The sequence below is a fragment of the Malaya genurostris genome, chromosome 2, assembly GCF_030247185.1.
Source record: "Malaya genurostris strain Urasoe2022 chromosome 2, Malgen_1.1, whole genome shotgun sequence".
NCBI lineage: Eukaryota > Metazoa > Arthropoda > Insecta > Diptera > Culicidae > Malaya > Malaya genurostris.
In genome coordinates, this window is record NC_080571.1 from 86,911,367 (window position 1) to 86,931,580 (window position 20,214).

The 20,214-nt window shown below is 36.8% G+C and overlaps 1 protein-coding gene across 8 annotated transcripts in view; it reads left to right on the top strand.

The window, feature by feature from the left end:
* The window catches only part of LOC131428106 (uncharacterized), a 33,859-nt gene extending 18,499 nt beyond the window's left edge, over positions 1-15,360 (top strand). For 7 of the 8 annotated variants that reach the window (XM_058591772.1, XM_058591773.1, XM_058591770.1 and 4 more), the window contains exons 10-12: positions 3,794-3,995; positions 4,151-4,207; positions 12,284-15,360. In XM_058591772.1, coding sequence (XP_058447755.1) covers positions 3,794-3,995; positions 4,151-4,207; positions 12,284-14,060 — 2,036 coding nt within the window. In that variant the 3' untranslated portion in view covers positions 14,061-15,360. The remainder of the gene's footprint in view (positions 1-3,793; positions 3,996-4,150; positions 4,208-12,283) is intronic. The other variant, XM_058591775.1, reaches the window with a different exon arrangement.
* The last annotated feature ends 4,854 nt before the right edge of the window (positions 15,361-20,214 follow it).

Consider the following 20,214-nt stretch of genomic DNA (forward strand, 5'->3'; position numbering starts at 1 on the left):
AGAGTAATTTGCGTCTTTATCACATAAAGTTCCATTTTTTCCTAATGCAAAACACACGTAAAGTTAGTTTTTAATATAAAAAGAAGTGATTCTGAACCAAGAGGACAAACTTTCTATACTTATTTCTCGTTAGACTCGTCAGAACTTTTAACAAGGGCCTGCATTCAGTTAGTTTATATGATATTCCGTTAAACTGAACTGTTATCTTCAGATACCACATTTTTTTCCTGCGATTATACAAGTTTTAACCTTAAGTACATTCGTCTCACGGATCAGACAAACTTTCTAAATCTATGTGCAGAGTTGAGAATCCCAGATGGGCTGCGTGAAAGGCATCGACTTAGGGTAACGTGTTATAATATGCCCCCTTAAGAAAACATCGAGATATTTCCAAGTGTATTAATATATTTTCCTCGAATATGTGAGTTTTTCATTGCAATACTGCTGAGGAACAAAATGTTCAATGACTCCAATGGAAAAGATGAGAATTGATTGATATAAACACATTTTCCAAAACGACCATATTCTTAGTTTTATCGCTTGCCTCAGACATAATGCCCCAGCAGCCGTAAAATATGTTTTACAACCAATCAGTGGCATGACACACAACAAAAGACATTTTACCCCACATCAATGATGCACTATGCTTCTTGAAATATCCATAAAGTTTGAGATGTTTTGAGATAGTCAGTATGTCAAAAAAATGCCGGAAAAAACGCTTATTTAGTCGAAGCAAAATCTTACATCGAATAGCTGCCAAATGAAATTTTCAGTTTTTTCATACTTTCCAGCAAACGACAACAACCAAACTTGCATAGCAGAAAGATCCTACGAAAAGATAGTGTTAGTGATAAAACTTTGGTTCAAAAAAATCTTGAGTGCTAAAGAAAGGAAGGGGTCATTTTGGCTAGTAGGGGCGCTTTAAAAGACTCCCCCCTACTCATCACACTATACCCAGATACCGCAGTTTTTCCCTTTAGAAAATTAAAACAGAATGTTATTATTATTCCAAATCATCAATAATTGACCATTCGTGATAGTGTCTTCATTGTTCTAAATCATTCTGACTTCTGAAAATCTAAGCTGCTATTGACTTGATAAAATTTCTGTGTAATAAGGTTTAGTCTTAGTATCTTGAATACGATCGTTTTAAGATATTCTGCAAAATCTTTCGTACTATTCGGCACCAAGATGGAAATCACTACGGAATATCCTAGCTAAAAGTTCTACAATGCTTGCGAAAGGGTCAGGGTTATATTACGTAGGCCGCTATTTATATTTCGGGAACTGGCCACACTAATGTCAGGAACTGGTCACACTAATGCTGACAAAACCAAAATAAAGTTTGACATTTTTAACATAAACGTACTCAGAACGTTTTTATGTACAAGCGTTATTTGTGCTGTTTAGAGTGAGCTAAAATAATCAATTTGGCTAAAAACTGGAAATTTCAAGAGAAGGATTTCGTTGGATTATTTTTCACAACTTTCGACGTGGATTATCTCAACAAGAGTGTGTCGTTGAGCTTCGTTCTTTGTATGGCGATGAAACACCATCAAAAACCACTGTATATTGCTTATATAGTTAATTCAATCTGGGTCGTAGCTCGATCGCCGACGAATTTCTTGAAAGTCCTCCCAAATCAGTTGTTTTGCCAGAGACCATCGATACTGTGATTGAAACCATCGATACTGTGATTGTGATTGATAATGCAAAATCATCATGTGAGATACCGTGAGATAGAGGCATCCTTGGACATTAGTTCCACACGCGTGCATTTAATATTGCATGAACACCTGGCCGTTAAAAACGTTTGTTCTCGTTGGATCCCGCACAATTTGACAATCGCTGAAACAGAGGCTCGTGTCGATTAGTGCAAGGAAATGTTAAAAACATACAATCGCGGTGCATGGCCCGACGTATATAGGATCGTAACAGGTGACGAATCATGGATATATACATATGAGCCGGAAACAAAACAGCAATCGACTGTGTGGGTGTTCGAAAACAAGCCAAATCCAACAAAAATTGTTCGCGCACGAAGCACTTCGAAGCAAATGTGCCGCTAGAGCAACGTAGGACCGTTAATTCTGAATGGTACACAACCATTTGTTTGTCTGAAGTCTTTGGAGAAACTCGCAAAACGAACAAGATTTTCACTAGGACCTATGTTACATGATATTCAACGAGACCAGTGAAGTTTTGACAATCAATTTCTTCCGAATAATAAAGTACCATATGGGTATTTTTTGAATGGGTATAAACTCTACTGCTACTAACCTATTAACTATCACGACGTTTATAACCGATGCTATGCCTGGAGGTCATCGAGCGGTCGTTATATACGCGGATCTCTTCGCTGCTTTTGATCAAATTAATCACAATTGCCAAATTGAACAGATTGGGCTTCGGTTTCAATCGTATCTCTGCAATCGGCAGCTGGCGGTCAAGATCAATGATAATGTTTCAAAGGAGTTTTTTGCTTTTTTAGCATTTCACAAGGCAGTCATGTCGGACCATTGATATTTCTACTGTATTCCAACGACGTAAATGTTCCACTGAATCTTTTGCTGACGGCCTAAAGTTGATCCAAATTTTCAAGACTTCTGATGAAGCCTTTTTTTTAGAGTAAACTTGAAATTTTCCCGGAGTGGTGTGAGATTAAGGCTCTATTTACAATCCCAGGGAACCGGCTATTGTTGAAAAACACTAAAACAGTTTTCTCCGCCACTGCTTAATGAATCTTCAAGAAAAAAAAACATCAGTTTTTTTAGAAAAATGTTTCAAATAAACTGATATTTCTTTTCTATATTTCCGCTCATCAACGGTAAAGAAAACTGCTTCTGCGTTTTGCAATAATGGTCGTTTTTCTAAGATTGTAAATTGCCCCTAAATAGAATTACGCTAAATATCAACAAATACTCAGTCATTTTTGAATGGGTATAATGAATGAGTATCGAATATCAATAGCTGATATTCAAAATGACTTCTAACATAAACATTCGACACCCATTCATCATATTCGTTCCAAAAAAAAATACTAGTTTTGGTTGAAATCTCGCTCACCTCAAGGAATATCGTCGAGTTTCAGTAAAAATCGCTGCATTGATGATAATCGCAAAAATGACTTTGAATGATTATATCTCCCAACCACCCCCAAATCCCTACCACAATCTGATACAAACCCAGTGAACGGTTAAAACCGGGGGTAAATAAACGATTTAATTCAAAAAGATACTGCCGATACTCTCATCGAGTGATTAAAATTATCACTGATTTTGCGAAAAGTGATAATTTTTTTTAAAGTTATTTTTGCAACACTGGCTTTGAGTACACCGGGCCAACGATGTGGTTACAGGTCTGTATGCGAGAGGCAACCGCTTCGATATTTATGCTCTGTACGATATCATCAATTGGACAATCAATTTGGCGAAATGGCCCTTCCGAGGAAACTAAATTAGGTGAAATGGCCTTCGGTGAAAAGGGCCACTCCCCTTGCGAATATCCTCACGATTCATTCCATAGCCGTGCGCACAAGTTATTTGACCGTTATCTTTTTCCTTCATTCATTATAGTGCTGCCGCGTGTTTGTGTTTAGGATACATATAGGTTCCGAATGCGTCACGTACTCGTACGCCAAACAGTGAGGTGTGTAATCAGCTCCCATGGTAGAAACGACACGCCAGCACCAATCTTTCTTTTCCGCAATCATGGTTATAAACCTCTGCACCGTGTCTCTTTGGTGGAACGATACCTATCCGTGAATTTACTAACTAGTTTTCATCTGTTTCAGTGCACATTCCCGAGTCCGAGGATGGTGGTTCACTTTTGGGCAGCTCGCGAAAGTCTCTTGCTGATACATCCGTCACATCGACCGCCGATCTAAGTGTTCTCTCCGGTGGACAAAGTCAGCGATCTCAGCAAGCCTTCGAGCTGTGCTACGACGATCATCCTAAAACCATCGAAAGCGGAGACGAGGGAGAAAGCAGTCCCGGGTAAGTTGCTGCTTCATTTTTAGAGTGGCAACAATTTGTTTCAATCGCCAAGGCAAATGTTTTCCAGCTTCCAGATTTTCAGTTCTGTTTTTTTTGTTTTGTCGAAAATTGTTTTGCTCGAGTTCAATTCTTTATCCGTTATGATTTTGTTCCAGATTACGGAAACGAGCGATAATTCTCTCTGCCAAACACAAACTTTCGGGAGGTTCTATGTAAGTGTCCTGGTTTGTGTTTCGACTTCTTTACTGTAAATTTGATATAGTGGAAGAAGTCAGGAACAAGCTCGTCTGTAAATAATTAAAAAGTAGATCGTCTTTGCGTAGCTCTATGATCCTCAAAAACCTATAATTATCTTTAGTATGATTGATTTCATACTTATCGCTAGGAGTAACTTAAATGTTGTAAATATTGTAGATTGTGATAAACAAAAATCCATACAGTTTTTTTTTATTTGGTAATTGTCAGCACAAAACTATTCTATGCCAAGTTTTTCATGTATTCATTTCTCTGATTCCGGAATTATAGTTGCAAAAAGAAAACATTTACCTGCTGTTGGATGCACTTATATCACGAACACATACTAAATATAAGCTGCTTCCGCCGAAAAGATTTCTCTAACGTTCGCATGATTTTTATCAGGGCTTGCAAATTGAAGCAATGAATAATAACAAAAGAGTTACACCCTCTGTGCTATTCTCACACACTCGTATATCGGGTAGAATTCACAGCGCAATCCAAGCAAGGAGAGCTTGTTCGTTCATTAGTTCATGAATATGTGCGCCAGCTGATGACTATGCTTCATGAAATTAGCATTTGATGAATGGTTCTCATATAGAAGATGCCTATGAGAGAACTAGATTCATAACTTTAATTTCCGATTAATATTAATTTGAAGAATATTGCAGAATACTCCCATGAAACAAATTGATCGTTTTGAAAATGGGTTCAACTCAAATGCAAAATTTATGCTATACAATGTTTGAAATATTTTTTGAAATTTGATCAAATTTGGTCTTGGTGTGCAAATATTATGTTCAAAAATGATTTCTGTAAACCTACACTGAAAAAACGTCGTAAACATTGCATGTATGACCGTGCTTCTTGTAGCACGCCATGAAGCAAAGTTCTTCATTCTCGTACAGTACCAACGAGAGCGAACCCTGACTAAATTTTTGAATACCCGAAACCCGACCATCTCTACTCTGATCGCGATGGCGTGGTTAATCCAATCAAAGAGAGTAGTGAAATTTGTACCAAGTGTACTGGTTAATAATGCGGGATTTTTAGGATGGAAATTCGTGTTGATTGTAAATAAAACTATGGTGGATGGGGCAAAAGATCCCATATGAGCTCACAATTCTGTGGAAGAGTTGTCTGGCAAAATGAATTTCTCATGTCTTGTGAAGTGTTCCGATCGTTTTTCGAGCAATGCTTGATTCAATTTCATTATTTACCCCTGGTAGCGATTACCTTTAACAGTTTCTCCTGATTTATGAAGTTCCTTTCTTATTTTATTCCACGTTTTCTTCCCTAAGCGATTAGATTTTGCATTCCTTCTTCATCTCTCGTCACGAACCGTTGCAGAAAATGCTTTGTTTCTTGAGTTTGACTGACCACCCCTGGTTGCTACTCCGTTACTGATCGGCATGAACTGAAATTGTACAGAGAATTTCTAGATGATCAGACCTGAGACTGGCAAATCATCCTTCATCTTCATCCTTCATCTTACATCTTCTGGGAACCCCAGAATTCATTTATCAGTACCGGTGTCGGCCAGGCCCGAACGTAGATCGTCAAAGGAATAGGAAGGGATGTTAGTCCAACACTTGTTGTTACTAGAGGCCGTATATACTACTGCGCACTCCACAAGTGTTACGGGAGTAGGGAATTTTTTGGTATAAATTTCAGTAATGTATTCGCGCGCAACTTGTTTCGAAACATATCTTAGTAGTATTCGCGCGCGACTTAGTTTGTTTCGGGTTCAAAATGCTCGGATACACCACAAAACTCATGGACTTCCCGAGTGAACGTTTCAACAATATCCGATATTGAAGTCCCGGAAAGTCTTAATTCATATTGAAGTCCCGGAAAGTCTTGATTCATTCACTGTTAAGTGATTTTTTTCCAAATGAAACTGACGAGTGAATGGGATTTAGACGAAATAGTTGTTTAATTGTAGTGACATATTGAAGTCATCGGAAAGCTCAACTTAACAGATAATATACATGAATTAATTATTCTATCACTTATATAACAATATTTTAAATCACCAAAAAAAGGTCAACAGACTTCTCACGCGTCTGGGTTGTTTACTATTTTCACAGTTAAATTATTTATGTATTTACTTCAAATCTATCGGAGTAGCATTCCCAGGGGCAACGTTTTTTGGGGGGCGCCCTTGGAATCATATGGAATTACGGAGACTTTACTCACTAAACAATGGAGGCACCAAATCAAGTTTTGCCCTGGGCGCCAAATTTCCTAGGTACGCCACTGCGCATCGGTAACCTAATTGAAGTTAATGCGGATAGACTTCCAGTTCCAGAATTACAGGAGAAAGATTGTTAACGATTGTATACCGTCACCTAAAACAGCGAAGCAAAAAACGCAAAATCGAAACTGGGCTCAGAACCGATTCCGGCAATACTAGCTCCCGTTTTCTTGATTCCGGAAGCACCAGAAATAGTGATCATATACTCAGAATTAGAACCTACTCACTTTTCTGAGAGATGATGTGACAGAATTTTTGATGTGGAACACATCTTTATTTTTTATATAGGGGTGCAAAACAGAAACTCGAGGAAAAACACACGTAGAAATATGGTCAGGTTTCAAACACCCATAGCTCAGTCTATTTTGTACCAATTATTAATATTATTTCATGATTTGATTGGAAATATTCTTAAGTTTCGGTTTGAATGTATCAAGCCACGTATTTTCAATTATAAATGATTGAAATTTTGATTAGTAGCGAGCAGTGTCCTAATTTGTCTGCTAAAAATCTCCGGCACATCAGATTTCCCTGCCACAGACGACGGTTTTGAAGGAGTAAGCGATATATCAAAGGGGAACCATCGCTCTGATTGGTCAATAGATGCAAAAGCAAAGCTGTTGGAAGCACGCGAATCTATAAATAGAAGCAACATTATAGCTAACGTTTCAGTTGTACGCGTAGCATGCTAGAGGTAGGTTGTTGCTAGACAGCAAGACAAAAAGTGCCATAGAAAGATTTGACGCTTTAATTGGTATGCTCTAATCTCGTGTCATGCAAGCTCGGATGAAATTCCATGTTATATCGTTTCGCCTGAGAAATTGACTACTACCCCAGGATAAATTTTGAGTGCTTAAGATTAATTTCTAATTTATATATGATGAACTCGATTGATAATGAGAAAAAGTTTATCGCTTCAACCGAAATCTCAGAATGGTAGAGAGACTTAACGCTATAAAAATAACTGCTTGCATACAAAACTTAAACACAAGCTTGGCGAAGAGAAGCTTAAATGTCGAAATCCGTATCGCAAGTATGTACAAAGATATAATTGCATACATTTGGGATATTGATGCAATTTCGTCGGCTACAAAAAAAATACAAATCTAAACAAACAGAGTCTATATTCTGAGTCCACGTGTTCGGTGTTGGTTCCTAATAAAGATCAATCTAAGCAGACTCTTGTACAATTGCGGATTCAAAAGTGTGACGATTGATTAAAAATGTCGATAATTAGAAATGTTGGTTGCCTTGTTCCACATCAATGGCTCTAACAACCCTATGGGACTGATCTTTGTAGATTTTTCCTGAAAAATGGGGACAATTATTGGGCTCAAAACTGTTTAAACGAATCGATTTTGACTGAACCGTTTACCAGAATCTCACTTTCACCTGCTTAGAACTGGTTGAGTAGACCAAATGAAACCGGAACTACGGGATGTTGGTTAGGCTCAAATGAAACCGGAACTACGGGATGTTTCGATTTGAAGGTTATGCTCGTTTACGCCCGAGCAAACTTTCTTGTTTCTATTCAATGAGCATTTTTTCAAAGAATTCTTCAGCAATACTTATAACAGTATGAGTAATATGAGATCATTAGGCATCATTACACCACTAGGTTGATTAAAACAGGGTTTTTTATTTACTGTATATAGGTAGCACTACATTGTATTAAACACTCTTAGTTCTGCATTTCCTGAACTCGAAGTCGAAGAAGGATTCGATTTGGGAATTTAGTGTGGGACCAGCAAGTCTTTGATTCAAGTCTAAGTTTGTCCAAATCGGTTCACACATTACTGAGAAAAGTGAGTGAGATTATTTGACACTCACACTAATACAGACATTGCTCAACTCGACAAATTGAGTCGATCGGTATTTGAAACTTGTCCCTCCAGTTAAATTTTTGCGAATTGCTTTTTCAATGAATTGCATACCTTCCTATATTTGAAAAGAAAGCCACTTTTGAAAAAGAAATTTTTGAACTAATCATCCTTTAACGGGGTGTCGGATCTGAACAATGAAGAATTTCCTATGGAATGCTAAACCCTCGGTTCAAAAGTTGATTTTCACAGTGGCACACAACCATCTAAAGTCGTTGCGACAGTTAATGGATATGACAAAGGGGCGCGATGATGTCAGTGCAGCATTTTTTATGATGACTGTCGGAGTGTCGGTTTGAGATATGCTCGTTTAACTTCAATAGTCCAGCTCCGATTCAACGTTCTATTACAGTAAAAACGGTAAATTACTCAACAATAGAAACGGTTATTTTCTAATATTTCGACGTAATAGCGCATCATCAATGTTGTTTCGCGTCTTGCGTCTAGTATGGCTATTTTATGGTATGGTAGAGTCTCTACGTTATTTTTTCGATTATTCGACTTTAAATCATCAAATTATAATGAAATCGGATACAATATGTTTGCTTCGGCTCACAGAAGTTGTGCAAAACTGCTGTAATAGCGACGCGAAAATTCGAAGCGAATGGCTCTTTTTCCGTCATACCCTTAAACTCAATCTTTTGAATAGAGACAGTAGATCTCACTCTTACTAACGGTTTTCGTATATGAGATGACTACTGGAGCTGAGATGAATTGGGGGTACCATTAGCCTACAAGTTGTCACATACAGAGTTGCCATTTTAAAATCCGTGTTTCAACTTGAAAAATCTGTGTACCATCTGTGTTGCATATTTTCGATCATAATCTGTGAAAAACATTTTGAAAATCTGCCATTTTCATAAAATATTCTTAAAAATCTGTAGGAATCTGTGAATTTAGCTAAAATCTGTGTTCTGTGACACAGAATCTGTGTGGCAAAATAGGATAAAATATCTGTGGTTTTACAGAAAAATCTGTGAATATGTCATATCATATATATACATATCAGTCCCATATCGATTTTCGTCAATTTTGAGTTAGCTTGAGGAATGAAATGTATGCTCAATATACTTTCAGAAAGTGCAACAAAAGTTTAGGGTTTGTTCGGTAAAATGTGGAAAAAATATCAACTCAGGTCTGTCCCATATGCAAAGTACCCGCATATCAGTCCCATTCAGTGCAAATCTCTATAATTTCATTTGTTGCAATATTGGAATAGCAAATGTGTATTACCGATATTTCATGTAATAATACCATGATTTAGGTGGATTAAAACAGGTTTTTTTTACATTCTTATTTTCCCTGAGAGAAAAGATAATGTGCAGTTAATTTAAATTCAATATAATGTAGGCAATGAAAAAAATATCGCACCCAAAGTAACTTGTAATACACCGTTCATTTCATTCTAATTTTGTTGATATATTATGTATATCAGAAGTGATCTGCCAAAGATCGCTCTCACAGGTTTCGTGAAGATAAGCGTTTCAGCACTATTCATAACATTCATGAGCAAAGTTGAATATTACTTTATAACTCTTGAAAGTGAAGACGATAGGTCTAAAACAGCGTGATTCTACATTATTTATAGGCGATATTTACTTTCGTCAGGAAAAAACACAATAAAATATAAAATCGTTCACACCTCTGTGTGGACATCATGCTCAATTATTTTTGACATTTCATTCCGGGGTGTACGCCAAAGGCAAACTATTAAACATAACTGAACTAATAGCCGTCACGAGATGGTGTTACTGTGATGTCTTTTTCGATTTGTATTGGATTCGACAAAGTGATCCATATTGATATATATTTTATTTGATATTCTCGTAATTCTACAGTATAGACTCTGTTTTAGTTAGACCTTGAAAGAAACTTATGAAGATTTTTTTTTATGTTGAGTTCACTGCCGTTCCAAGTCTAACTGTCCCATATACATAGGAAATCCCATAGGATATGGGACAATTATGCGTAGAATGGCAGTTTACCACTTTATTATCTACGTACTGTTATTCAAACAGTATGTTTTAGTTGAGTTCGCATAAAACATCATTCGGTTTATTCTGGTTACTGTTAGATCGAAAGTTCTAGCGATAAATCGATGTAACAAAACATTATTTCAAACGGTTGTCGAGAGGCAAAGTTTTTAGATGTGGTTTTGATGCAAACGTAATTAAATTCATTATTACCTGTAACTTAAAACTTGTAACGCATCACATGCAGCGGACATCATACTGACTATATTGACACTTGATTTCGATCCTTCGAGGGTAGTACGAATTTATCTAATCGGTTTCATCGGAAAACTATGCTCCAGTAGAATCTGTTGCGTTTCGAGTGTCGCTCTTAAATTTCTAAACAGATGATTATTAATAGCTCTCAAAGTTGTATTTTCGAAATTCGTATTGATATTCGCCGACGGACACAGTCTGCATTTAGCCGTCGAGTAGCATTTCGTACATCGCCATGACGAACGTTGGCGTCCATAAACGGCGTCGTTCTGCTACTGAACCGGTACGGATATGTGTAAGTCGACCTTTAGAGAATTATGTAGGATCTGTAGGCATCGACTTACCCATCACGCTATACCCGTCCCCCGATTCCATTTTTTTGAAGACTATAAAAATCAGGCTAACAGAGAGCATACACGCTTAGAATACAAATTGATTAAGTTGTTATTGGCTCTTGGATTAACGCCCACTATTGTTTCCAATATAATTTTAAACTATACTGCTCATCATAATTTCAAATCAATATAGCGCTATAAACCGCAGGGTACGCATGTACTCGTGGGTAAAGTACCATTTGGTCAAATTACAGAGAAAAAAATACTAGTGCTCATAACTAATAGGTGATTTTTTTGAGGTTAGGATTTTCATGCATTAGTATTTGCTCAGATTTTTTGAGGTTATGATTTTCATGCATTATTATTTGCTCAGTATGCTCTGACATTTCATCATGAATAGACTTACTAACGAGCAACGCTTGCAAATCAGTGAATGGGCCCTAGAAAAGTTGGCAGAAAATCCGCTTTTTTATCGACAAATTTTGTTCAGCGATGAGGCTCATTTCTGGTTGAATGGCTACGTAAATAAGCAAAATTGCCGCATTTGGAGTGAAGAGCAACCAGAAGCCGTTCAAGAACTGCCCATGCATCCCGAAAAATGCACTGTTTGGTGTGGTTTGTACGCTGGTGGAATCTTTGGACCGTATTTTTTCAAAGATGCTGTTGGACGCAACGTTACAGTGAATGGCGATCGCTATCGTTCGATGCTAACAAACTTTTTGTTGCCAAAAATGGAAGAACTGAACTTGGTTGACATGTGGTTTCAACAAGATGGCGCTACATGCCACACAGCTCGCGATTCTATGGCCATTTTGAGGGAAAACTTCGGAGAACAATTCATCTCAAGAAATGGACCGGTAAGTTGGCCACCAAGATCATGCGATTTGACGCCTTTAGACTATTTTTTGTGGGGCTACGTCAAGTCTAAAGTCTACAGAAATAAGCCAGTAACTATTCCAGCTTTGGAAGACAACATTTCCGAAGAAATTCGGGCTATTCCGGCCGAAATGCTCGAAAAAGTTGCCCAAAATTGGACTTTCCGAATGGACCACCTAAGACGCAGCCGCGGTCAACATTTAAATGAAATTATCTTCAAAAAGTAAATGTCATGTACCAATCTAACGTTTAAAATAAAGAACCGATGAGATTTTGCAAATTTTATGCGTTTTATTGTTTAAAAAAGTTCTCAAGCTCTTAAAAAATCACCCTGTATCTTGTAAATAGACACGAACCCGCTGCACATTTCTTCCTATGCACCATTTCAAGTCATTATTGTAATCTTGTATTGTTACTATATAGTTCAACACTATGTAAAGCACAACAATAACCCATTAACTTCCATTTCTACCGCCAGGTCTGCCGTCGGTTCGATGAGTGTAGTGGCACGAAGTCCTTCGGTCCAGCTGGCAACGCCCCGAGCTATGTCTCCTCAGGATGTAGTACGTATTTACGTGCCTCCGGCACCGCCCGATGAGTTACGGAAACCCACGTCACACTCAGCTTCTACAACAACTGTGATGGCCGCCGGAACGGCAAGCTCCGACATAACCAAAAAAGATTCCCCCTCTAAAAGCACCGGCAACAATCGGAATTCAAATGGATCCAATTACTCTAGCAGTGGTACACCGATCGTAGTGAGTCGGCAGAGTAACTATAATGATGACGAAGAGGAAGATGTTAAAACTAGAAGAAATAGTGAAATTGAACTGTACCAGCCAACCTATAGCAGTGGAAGGTTTGACTACGGCAGTGACTACGGGACGACTTCATCGATCCAAAACTTTGCCTTTAATGGGCGCTCTACGTCAAGCTCGAGACGTGGCAGTATGTCACGCAAGTCTCCTGCTCCGATGTTGGATGGAGAGTTCATAATCGAGTGTAGTCATTTGAAAGGAAGGAAGTATGTGCCGGATCACCACACAAGCCAGTCTAGTTTAACGCAGGCTTCGGCGAGAGTAAAGAATGGATCGGAAAACAATATTCACCGGATGACGTCATTCGAAGAATTGGCTAAAAATAAATATTTGAGCGGCAGCAATAGCAGTCTATTGAAAAACATCAGCGATGATTACATCATTCGCCAGATGATACGGGCAAAGGGAAACAGGATGACCAGAAGCGAAATTTACGAGACGGTTGATAGCAGTGAGAGTGGAAGCAACGATCGATATGAAATATACGCCTCCATCAAGTCACAACAAATGTCTCGAGGACATAAAAGCGATTACAATATTCAATACAAAAATCTTTCGACAAGAAGTGGAGAGAACCACGAGTACAATAGTATCGAATATAAAACATTCAAAACTAGGCAAGGTAGTAGGGAAAGTGGAAACGATAGTAGCCCGTTCGATTACGATCTGCTGCCGGATGGTCGCCACGAGAACACTGCTCTACGAGATTACGATAGATTTTTCAACAATGAAGATGACGATGAGGATAAGCTGTTAAACAAATCCTCGGACGAGTCTTCCACTAGTCCTCCACCACACAGACAATTGCGCTACGCTCAGAAGATACCACCTGTAGCCAAAAGTCCAAGCAATGAATCTGTTCCACTGCTCTCATCTCCTTCAATAGGCACTCATAAGTCGTTTAATGTCCCTCCATCATCCGCAATTCCAGTTAGTAGTAGCATGAAGCGCAACAAACATTCAACGGATTCATTCCGATTGGAACTGTCCTCTCCTTTAACATCATCAAATCGTCGAAATGCTAACAACTCGACCTCTTCGAACATCGCAGCTCGACAAAATCAGCCACAACCTGGCTCAAGGATTCCTGTCATCCAATCCCCAACATCACCGACATCGTCCCTGCAAGGATCGTTGCGACAGCAACGTCGCTCTAAGATTCCAACATCACATCAACAAATCTCTTCTCCCTTGTCACCCACTGGTTTTATCCATACTGGCAACGGAAGCAGAATACCGCCGCCGTCCCATTTTTCACCAACCTCCTCAGGCCCATCGTCACTGACATCTTCCATACGAGGCCAACACGACCCGACCAGTATTGGACGATCGCGGATAAGTTCGTCCATTTCGGCGCACCAAATGCACCAAACGGTTGCTGATTCCAATAAAATTCGAATCAAGGTAAATCAATCTCAGTCCTACAGTTCCGGTTAGATGGCGGTAGAACGACGGTAGAAGGAACGTCAATAACTTGTCCACCAAGTTTCGGTCAAGTTGCTCTTCATTCCAGTAACTAGATGGTAAGACTTTTATTTTATTCTGATTTTATTGTGACAATGTGTTCGATCAGAGCCTTTAAGCGTAGAAGACTGGATTTCGAATCTGTTTATGCATCGATTATTTCGTTTTACTGTTGTGTAGACGGAAAACGAATTTTAGCCTAAGTTTTAAGAATGGATTGCGTGGACGCAAATAAAAAATTTTACACTAAACTGCATTTATTGCACTTACTGAAAGTAGGACAACGCGCGTTAGAGTGTAGTAAATGAGACAAAATGGCAATATATACATATATGTATTACTGTTTAATTCGTTGCAGACTTTGACCGACAAATGTTAATCCCGATGCGCGTTAATATCTTAGGTCATGTATTGTTAAATTTCTAATCTATTCGAACGCGCTACCGAAACATTCCATAAACATTAATGACACCAAGCACAACACAGGCGGTTTAGAATCGACCCATGTTTTCTCAAGAACATTAACTCAATCAACAGGAATTGCGTTTGACAGGAACTAGTTTGGATCTTTCAATACTCATCTCGAATAACACTTCAGTGTTATTAAAACAAACTGAAATTGGAAGCTGCCAATATTTTGATCATAACGGTGCAAAAGACAGACATTTTTTTGATATACGCAACAAGCGCACTGTATTTCCGTTTGCTATTATTATTATAATTATTATTATTATTTCTTAGGCGTTTGAATTTGTTTGACTCAGAAAATTGAGAAAATATTTCTTGTCGAAACTCAAAATCATATTCGTTCAGAATAAGTTTGCCCATATTAAACAACATAAACAATTCGGAAAGTTGGAATTGACGTTGTTTATTTGAAAAAATCTGTACGGAGGTACATGAAAAGATAAGGCAATAAGAGAACTTTGAGCCGAACTTGACTACATTGGATAGAAATTGTGTTCAAAAGAAATTGAAAAAAATAAGTTTTAGAGTAAATCTCCCAAACTAACATTGGCTACAATTATAACAATCTTAAATCCAAACAAATCCAGGAACAAGTAACAAGTCATCGGACTACATATACTCCGATTTGGATGAAACGTTGCACACGTCTTCAGCACAGCAAACCATTTGTTTTTGCTCAGATGGAGAGCATAATTCGACTCTAGACTAATTTTCGAAAAGGACGAATGTTTTCTGAATGCAATTTTAAAAATCGTGATTCGAAAACTGTTAAATGTTAAAGAAAGAGTTGTCGGAAGTCAACCGTACAATCTGAATATATATATATATATATATATATATATATATATATATATATATATATATATATATATATATATATATATATATATATATATATATATATATATATATATATATATATATATATATATATATATATATATATATGTATATATATATATATATATATATATATATATATATATATATATATATATATATATATATATATATATATATATATATATATATATATATATATATATATATATATATATATATATATATATATATATATATTTATTAAAACAAATAACGCTTGCCCTAGAATTAAAAAATAGCCAAAATAATGACATTCATAAAAGCGCATCTGTATGTTTTACAATATTTCTATGTATGGCCTGTTATTAACGTTTGAATTCAAAAAAATTGAAATAAAATGACGGGTTTTCATGGGTTTACCTTCACCCATACTGACGAAATTACCCATGCAGTATCAATCATAGTAACCCATGAGTCAGCAGACAAAATTTGACGTTCAGAAGCGTACGTGATCAAAGAACGGCATTCCGCTGCATCGAAAACGGACATCGCAACACCAAAAAAATTAATTTGGCATATAGACATGCAATTCAAAGAAACAGTTTATTTTTGAATTTTGCAATAATTGCAAAATCATCAAAGATGCGCTTTCTTTGAATTCAATTTTACGGTCAATTTTCCTATTCGTGGAAAAGCATTAAACTTCTAGTGTATTTTTTTAGAGAGCCCGTATGATTTCCTGCTATTTATTCTAGGCACTGTTTTGTGCGAATAACAGTTTCTAATGTCGTTTTCGTTTTCAAATTGCACTACACTGGTGTAGCGAAAGCTGCACTGAAACCGTTCGTTTTTATCAATTGCACTACACCAGTGCTACACTTTTTCTGCACCGATACCACTATTGTAGCACTCATCAAAAGATTGGTGTAGCTATGTGCAATGGAATCGTTCATTGTAGTCAATAGTTACTGTTTGTTTTCGTCATTTTTGTTCGTTTATTCGTGTCTCAGTGTAGCACTGCACCGGTGTAGTGCAAATTAAAAACGAAAACGCCATAAGTTACAACGATTTTGAGAAAAACTACGCAATTAAAAAAAGAACGGTTTCGTCTATGAGAACAATCTTATGTCATTTTCGCTTGAGAAAACTGAAACTGACCCAGGGTAGTTTCATCAAACAAACACTTTTCACGAAACTGTGTTGGTTTCGCATTCAGCAACGGGGATTTGAGTAAACCTGACATAAAAACTCGAAACTGACTCGATTTTCAGTTCAACAACGTCGAAACTAGGTTCAAAACTGGCTTCAAACAAACGGTTTGACAGCAGCTAGTGTGGAAACTGGGTTGGGTTTGGCATCAAGCGAAAACGGTATTATTTAAGCAAATTTATTGATTTTGATGTTTACACACAGAAAAATCCCGATTATTTAAAACAAAAAACCGATTAGTTGCCCATCACACAAACAAAAAATAGTTTCCTGCTTTAAACTAGAATATGGTTGTTCCAAATAAATGTTGAGTGATTTAAAAAAACATTGGCTAATTCTAACGAGAACTGTTATTGCCATTATATCAGCAAGAGAACTCGTTTGAATTATCCGGAATTCTATTTTTCATCAACTAGTTTTTGAAATACTTTCTAATTGTTTCAGCTGTAACTTTTTTGATTTTTAAAGAACACTAGTCGAATTTATGTGAAATGTTAGTTTTAACTAAAGGTTTAAAATATTTTTTCGGTAATTTTATTATTTGGCTAGCTAAAATACTAAAAAAGCATTCAGCTCTTTTTCCTGTGTATATTTTGTTTCGAGTGTCTGTATATTTTGCTTGGACACCATTGTTATGCGATTAAATTTTTCCGAATTACAATGATTTGAAGAAAGCGCATGTAAAAAATGCGTTCACCCTTTTTAGAAATCAGTCTTGCACCGCATAGGTCTCGCCATCCGTGCAAAATAAATGGTTGCCATACTCAGTTTGTGTTCATAGTTTCTTCCAAATACTCGTTGTAAAAATTCCCCCTTCTCTATAAATCCCTCACCTTATACTTCCCAACCACCCCCAAATCCCTACCCTAAACTGTTACAAACCCGGTGAACGACCAGAATTAGGTTAAAACCGGGGATAAATAAATAAATAGTATGCAAGTTGGAAAGATCTGGTCTTTCCTGAAATATTTGCTTCGCCTTCGCGTCCTTCTGGTGGTTTCTGAGATCCGTTTTTGTTCCGCTCCCAGCCTTCCTGACTGTTGTCAAACGTATACCGAAAGATTTAAAAACGTTATGGACAGTGCTTGCAGGAAAACCAAGCTTTTTGCAAGTTTTCTTACTGACAATCCGGATTTTTATTGCGACAGCACACAATTGCTTTTCGCACTTGCTCTTTATTCGACGCCATCTTCGATCTAAAATATTATAGAATCACAAAAATTGATTTTACACAATGAACAGACATACGTTCATCAGTCTGCGAAATATTTCACGCGTTGGTGAAGTATTTCCAGAGATTAGGGTTGTTTTGACAGTTTTTCAGTTTCCCAAAATCCGTAATTCAAGCGTAACTTTCAGTTTTACATCGTGACTTCAGGTTATCATATGTTGGCAGCTTTTGAATCATTACACCAGTAAAGATTTTCCTTTCACTGCATACGATTCTTTGACAAAAATTATTATATAAACAAAAACACTACTCAACAATTACGTACTCCATCGATGCAATCACGTGGGAGTTCCAAGGCCAATTCTGGTGAGTAAGCCGGAGGGCGTAGAACTACCCAGTTGTTACGGTAAAAATTATTAGAAACTGATGCAGCCTAGCAATTTTCCATTTTTTTCTTGTATTTCAACACGGTGACCCATTCGAGAACTTGCATTTAGTTTTATTAGATAATATCTCCAATGTATTAGCATTTTCCTACGAATCTCGAAATGATGCTATTGAAAAGCTTTTCCAAGTAACAACGATGCATTCCTTATATTACAAAAAAAACGAAGTAGTTTGTTTCTGCGGTGAGCAATAAAATTTAGAATGTTTCTTGTTCACCTTTACATAATGCAGTATTCCACAACAAGATGAATTATCCATACAAACTCTTCCTGTGTTTTGTACTTAGTTAAACTTTCCAAATAATAACCATGCGATGCAAATAAGATTTTCTCAACGACCCATTTAATGTTATTACATAGCCGAATGGAACAAACATATACCTGAAATATAAATCCTACTATTTAGTTGTATTAGGCTCAAAAGTTGAACTCGATTATTTCTAATAAAGAAAAATGAAATTTCACTGCATTGTGATCTTTGTAGAAGAATACAACTATATAAGGTTAGCGTGTAAGCCCCAGCAATCCGACGTGTCAATGGTATCAAACAAATCAATTGGCAAAGCGTTTAAATTCAAATATTACATATAAATCATTCAGGCTTCAACTGTACGCGTGCACGGAGCACTGCAAGCCAGCAACACAAATACTCACACAACCTAAAGTAGATGTCAAGACTTATAAAACGTTTGAGAATCCACTATACAAGCTACTGTCCGTTGTTGGTATAAAACATAACGAATCTTTTGCCAAAATAGAGTATCACGTTGGATTGTCGGTGGTTGAACTGTTTCTGTTAAACAAACGACTTACCGCATTATCTCGACCGTGAATAAAACATACAATACTTCATCCAGTTGTTAATGACTCTGGCAATGTAAATGACTTTTCCAGTAGGGCCAGCAAAACTGAGCAGAATCGGCTTTCAGTGACTTTTTTATTTGAAGCCGAGGGTATATTAGGAAGATACATATTTATATTACTTTCTTTATCTGTATATTACTAGAGGAAAAAGTAGGAGAAAAACAGAATATTTATATTTTAAATGAAGAATCAGAATTTATATTGATTTTGACGTTAGTAAAACATTGGCGTACAGTAATCACAACAGATATTTGTCAACCCAAACTGGCTAAAACAACGCGCTCTGCAATGCAGTTTGGGTTTAAAGTTGATACTTTTATTGTCCAAAAACGTATTGAACACAACAGTGTTCTTATTTTTTTTAATAAAATTCAAAAATAAACGTTTAAAACACTTGAGTAAGTAGAACGCAAAAGAACCACAATACATATGATGACATTTCGGTAAATATATATTTGTTCTATTATAAGGTGTCCCAGTATATCCTAACCTCGATTTCAAAATAACTATACGAGCTTAGGTTTTGAACAAATCAAATTTGTGTTTCATTTTTCTGTTCTCTATTACACTCTACTACAGTTCAACGTGACTAAATGAATCGGTGCTTGAGATTCATAGATGACAGATTAAAATGTAAACAATAATACACTCTAATCATCAGCTGTTGAAATGTCATCTGAAAAAAACAAATGCGCATTAAAATCAAACTCAGCCTTTCTGAGGACAATCTATATTAACTGCATAATTTCTCACCAAAAAATGCATGTATCTCAGCTTCATTCGTCATCTCATATACGAAAACCATTAATTAGAGTGAGATCTGTAGTCTCTGTTCGACTTCAAAAGTAGGATGAAATTTTGAGCATTAGCTTCGAGTTTTTGCGTCATTATAACAGCAGTATTCAACAATTTTCGAACTCCTTTTTATGCGGTATTGGTTTTCAGCACCGAAGCAAAAATATTGTATTCGATTTTATCACAATTCATTGATTGGAATTCGAGTAGTCGGTAAAATAACATGGTGACTCTACTAGTGAGATGACTGTTGAAGAGGGAATTTTCGGCTTCTTTTGAGCGAATCCACGCGTATAGTGCGTTGACAAATGCTAAAAGCTAATAACTTTTTTTATAAGAATTCAATGGTTTC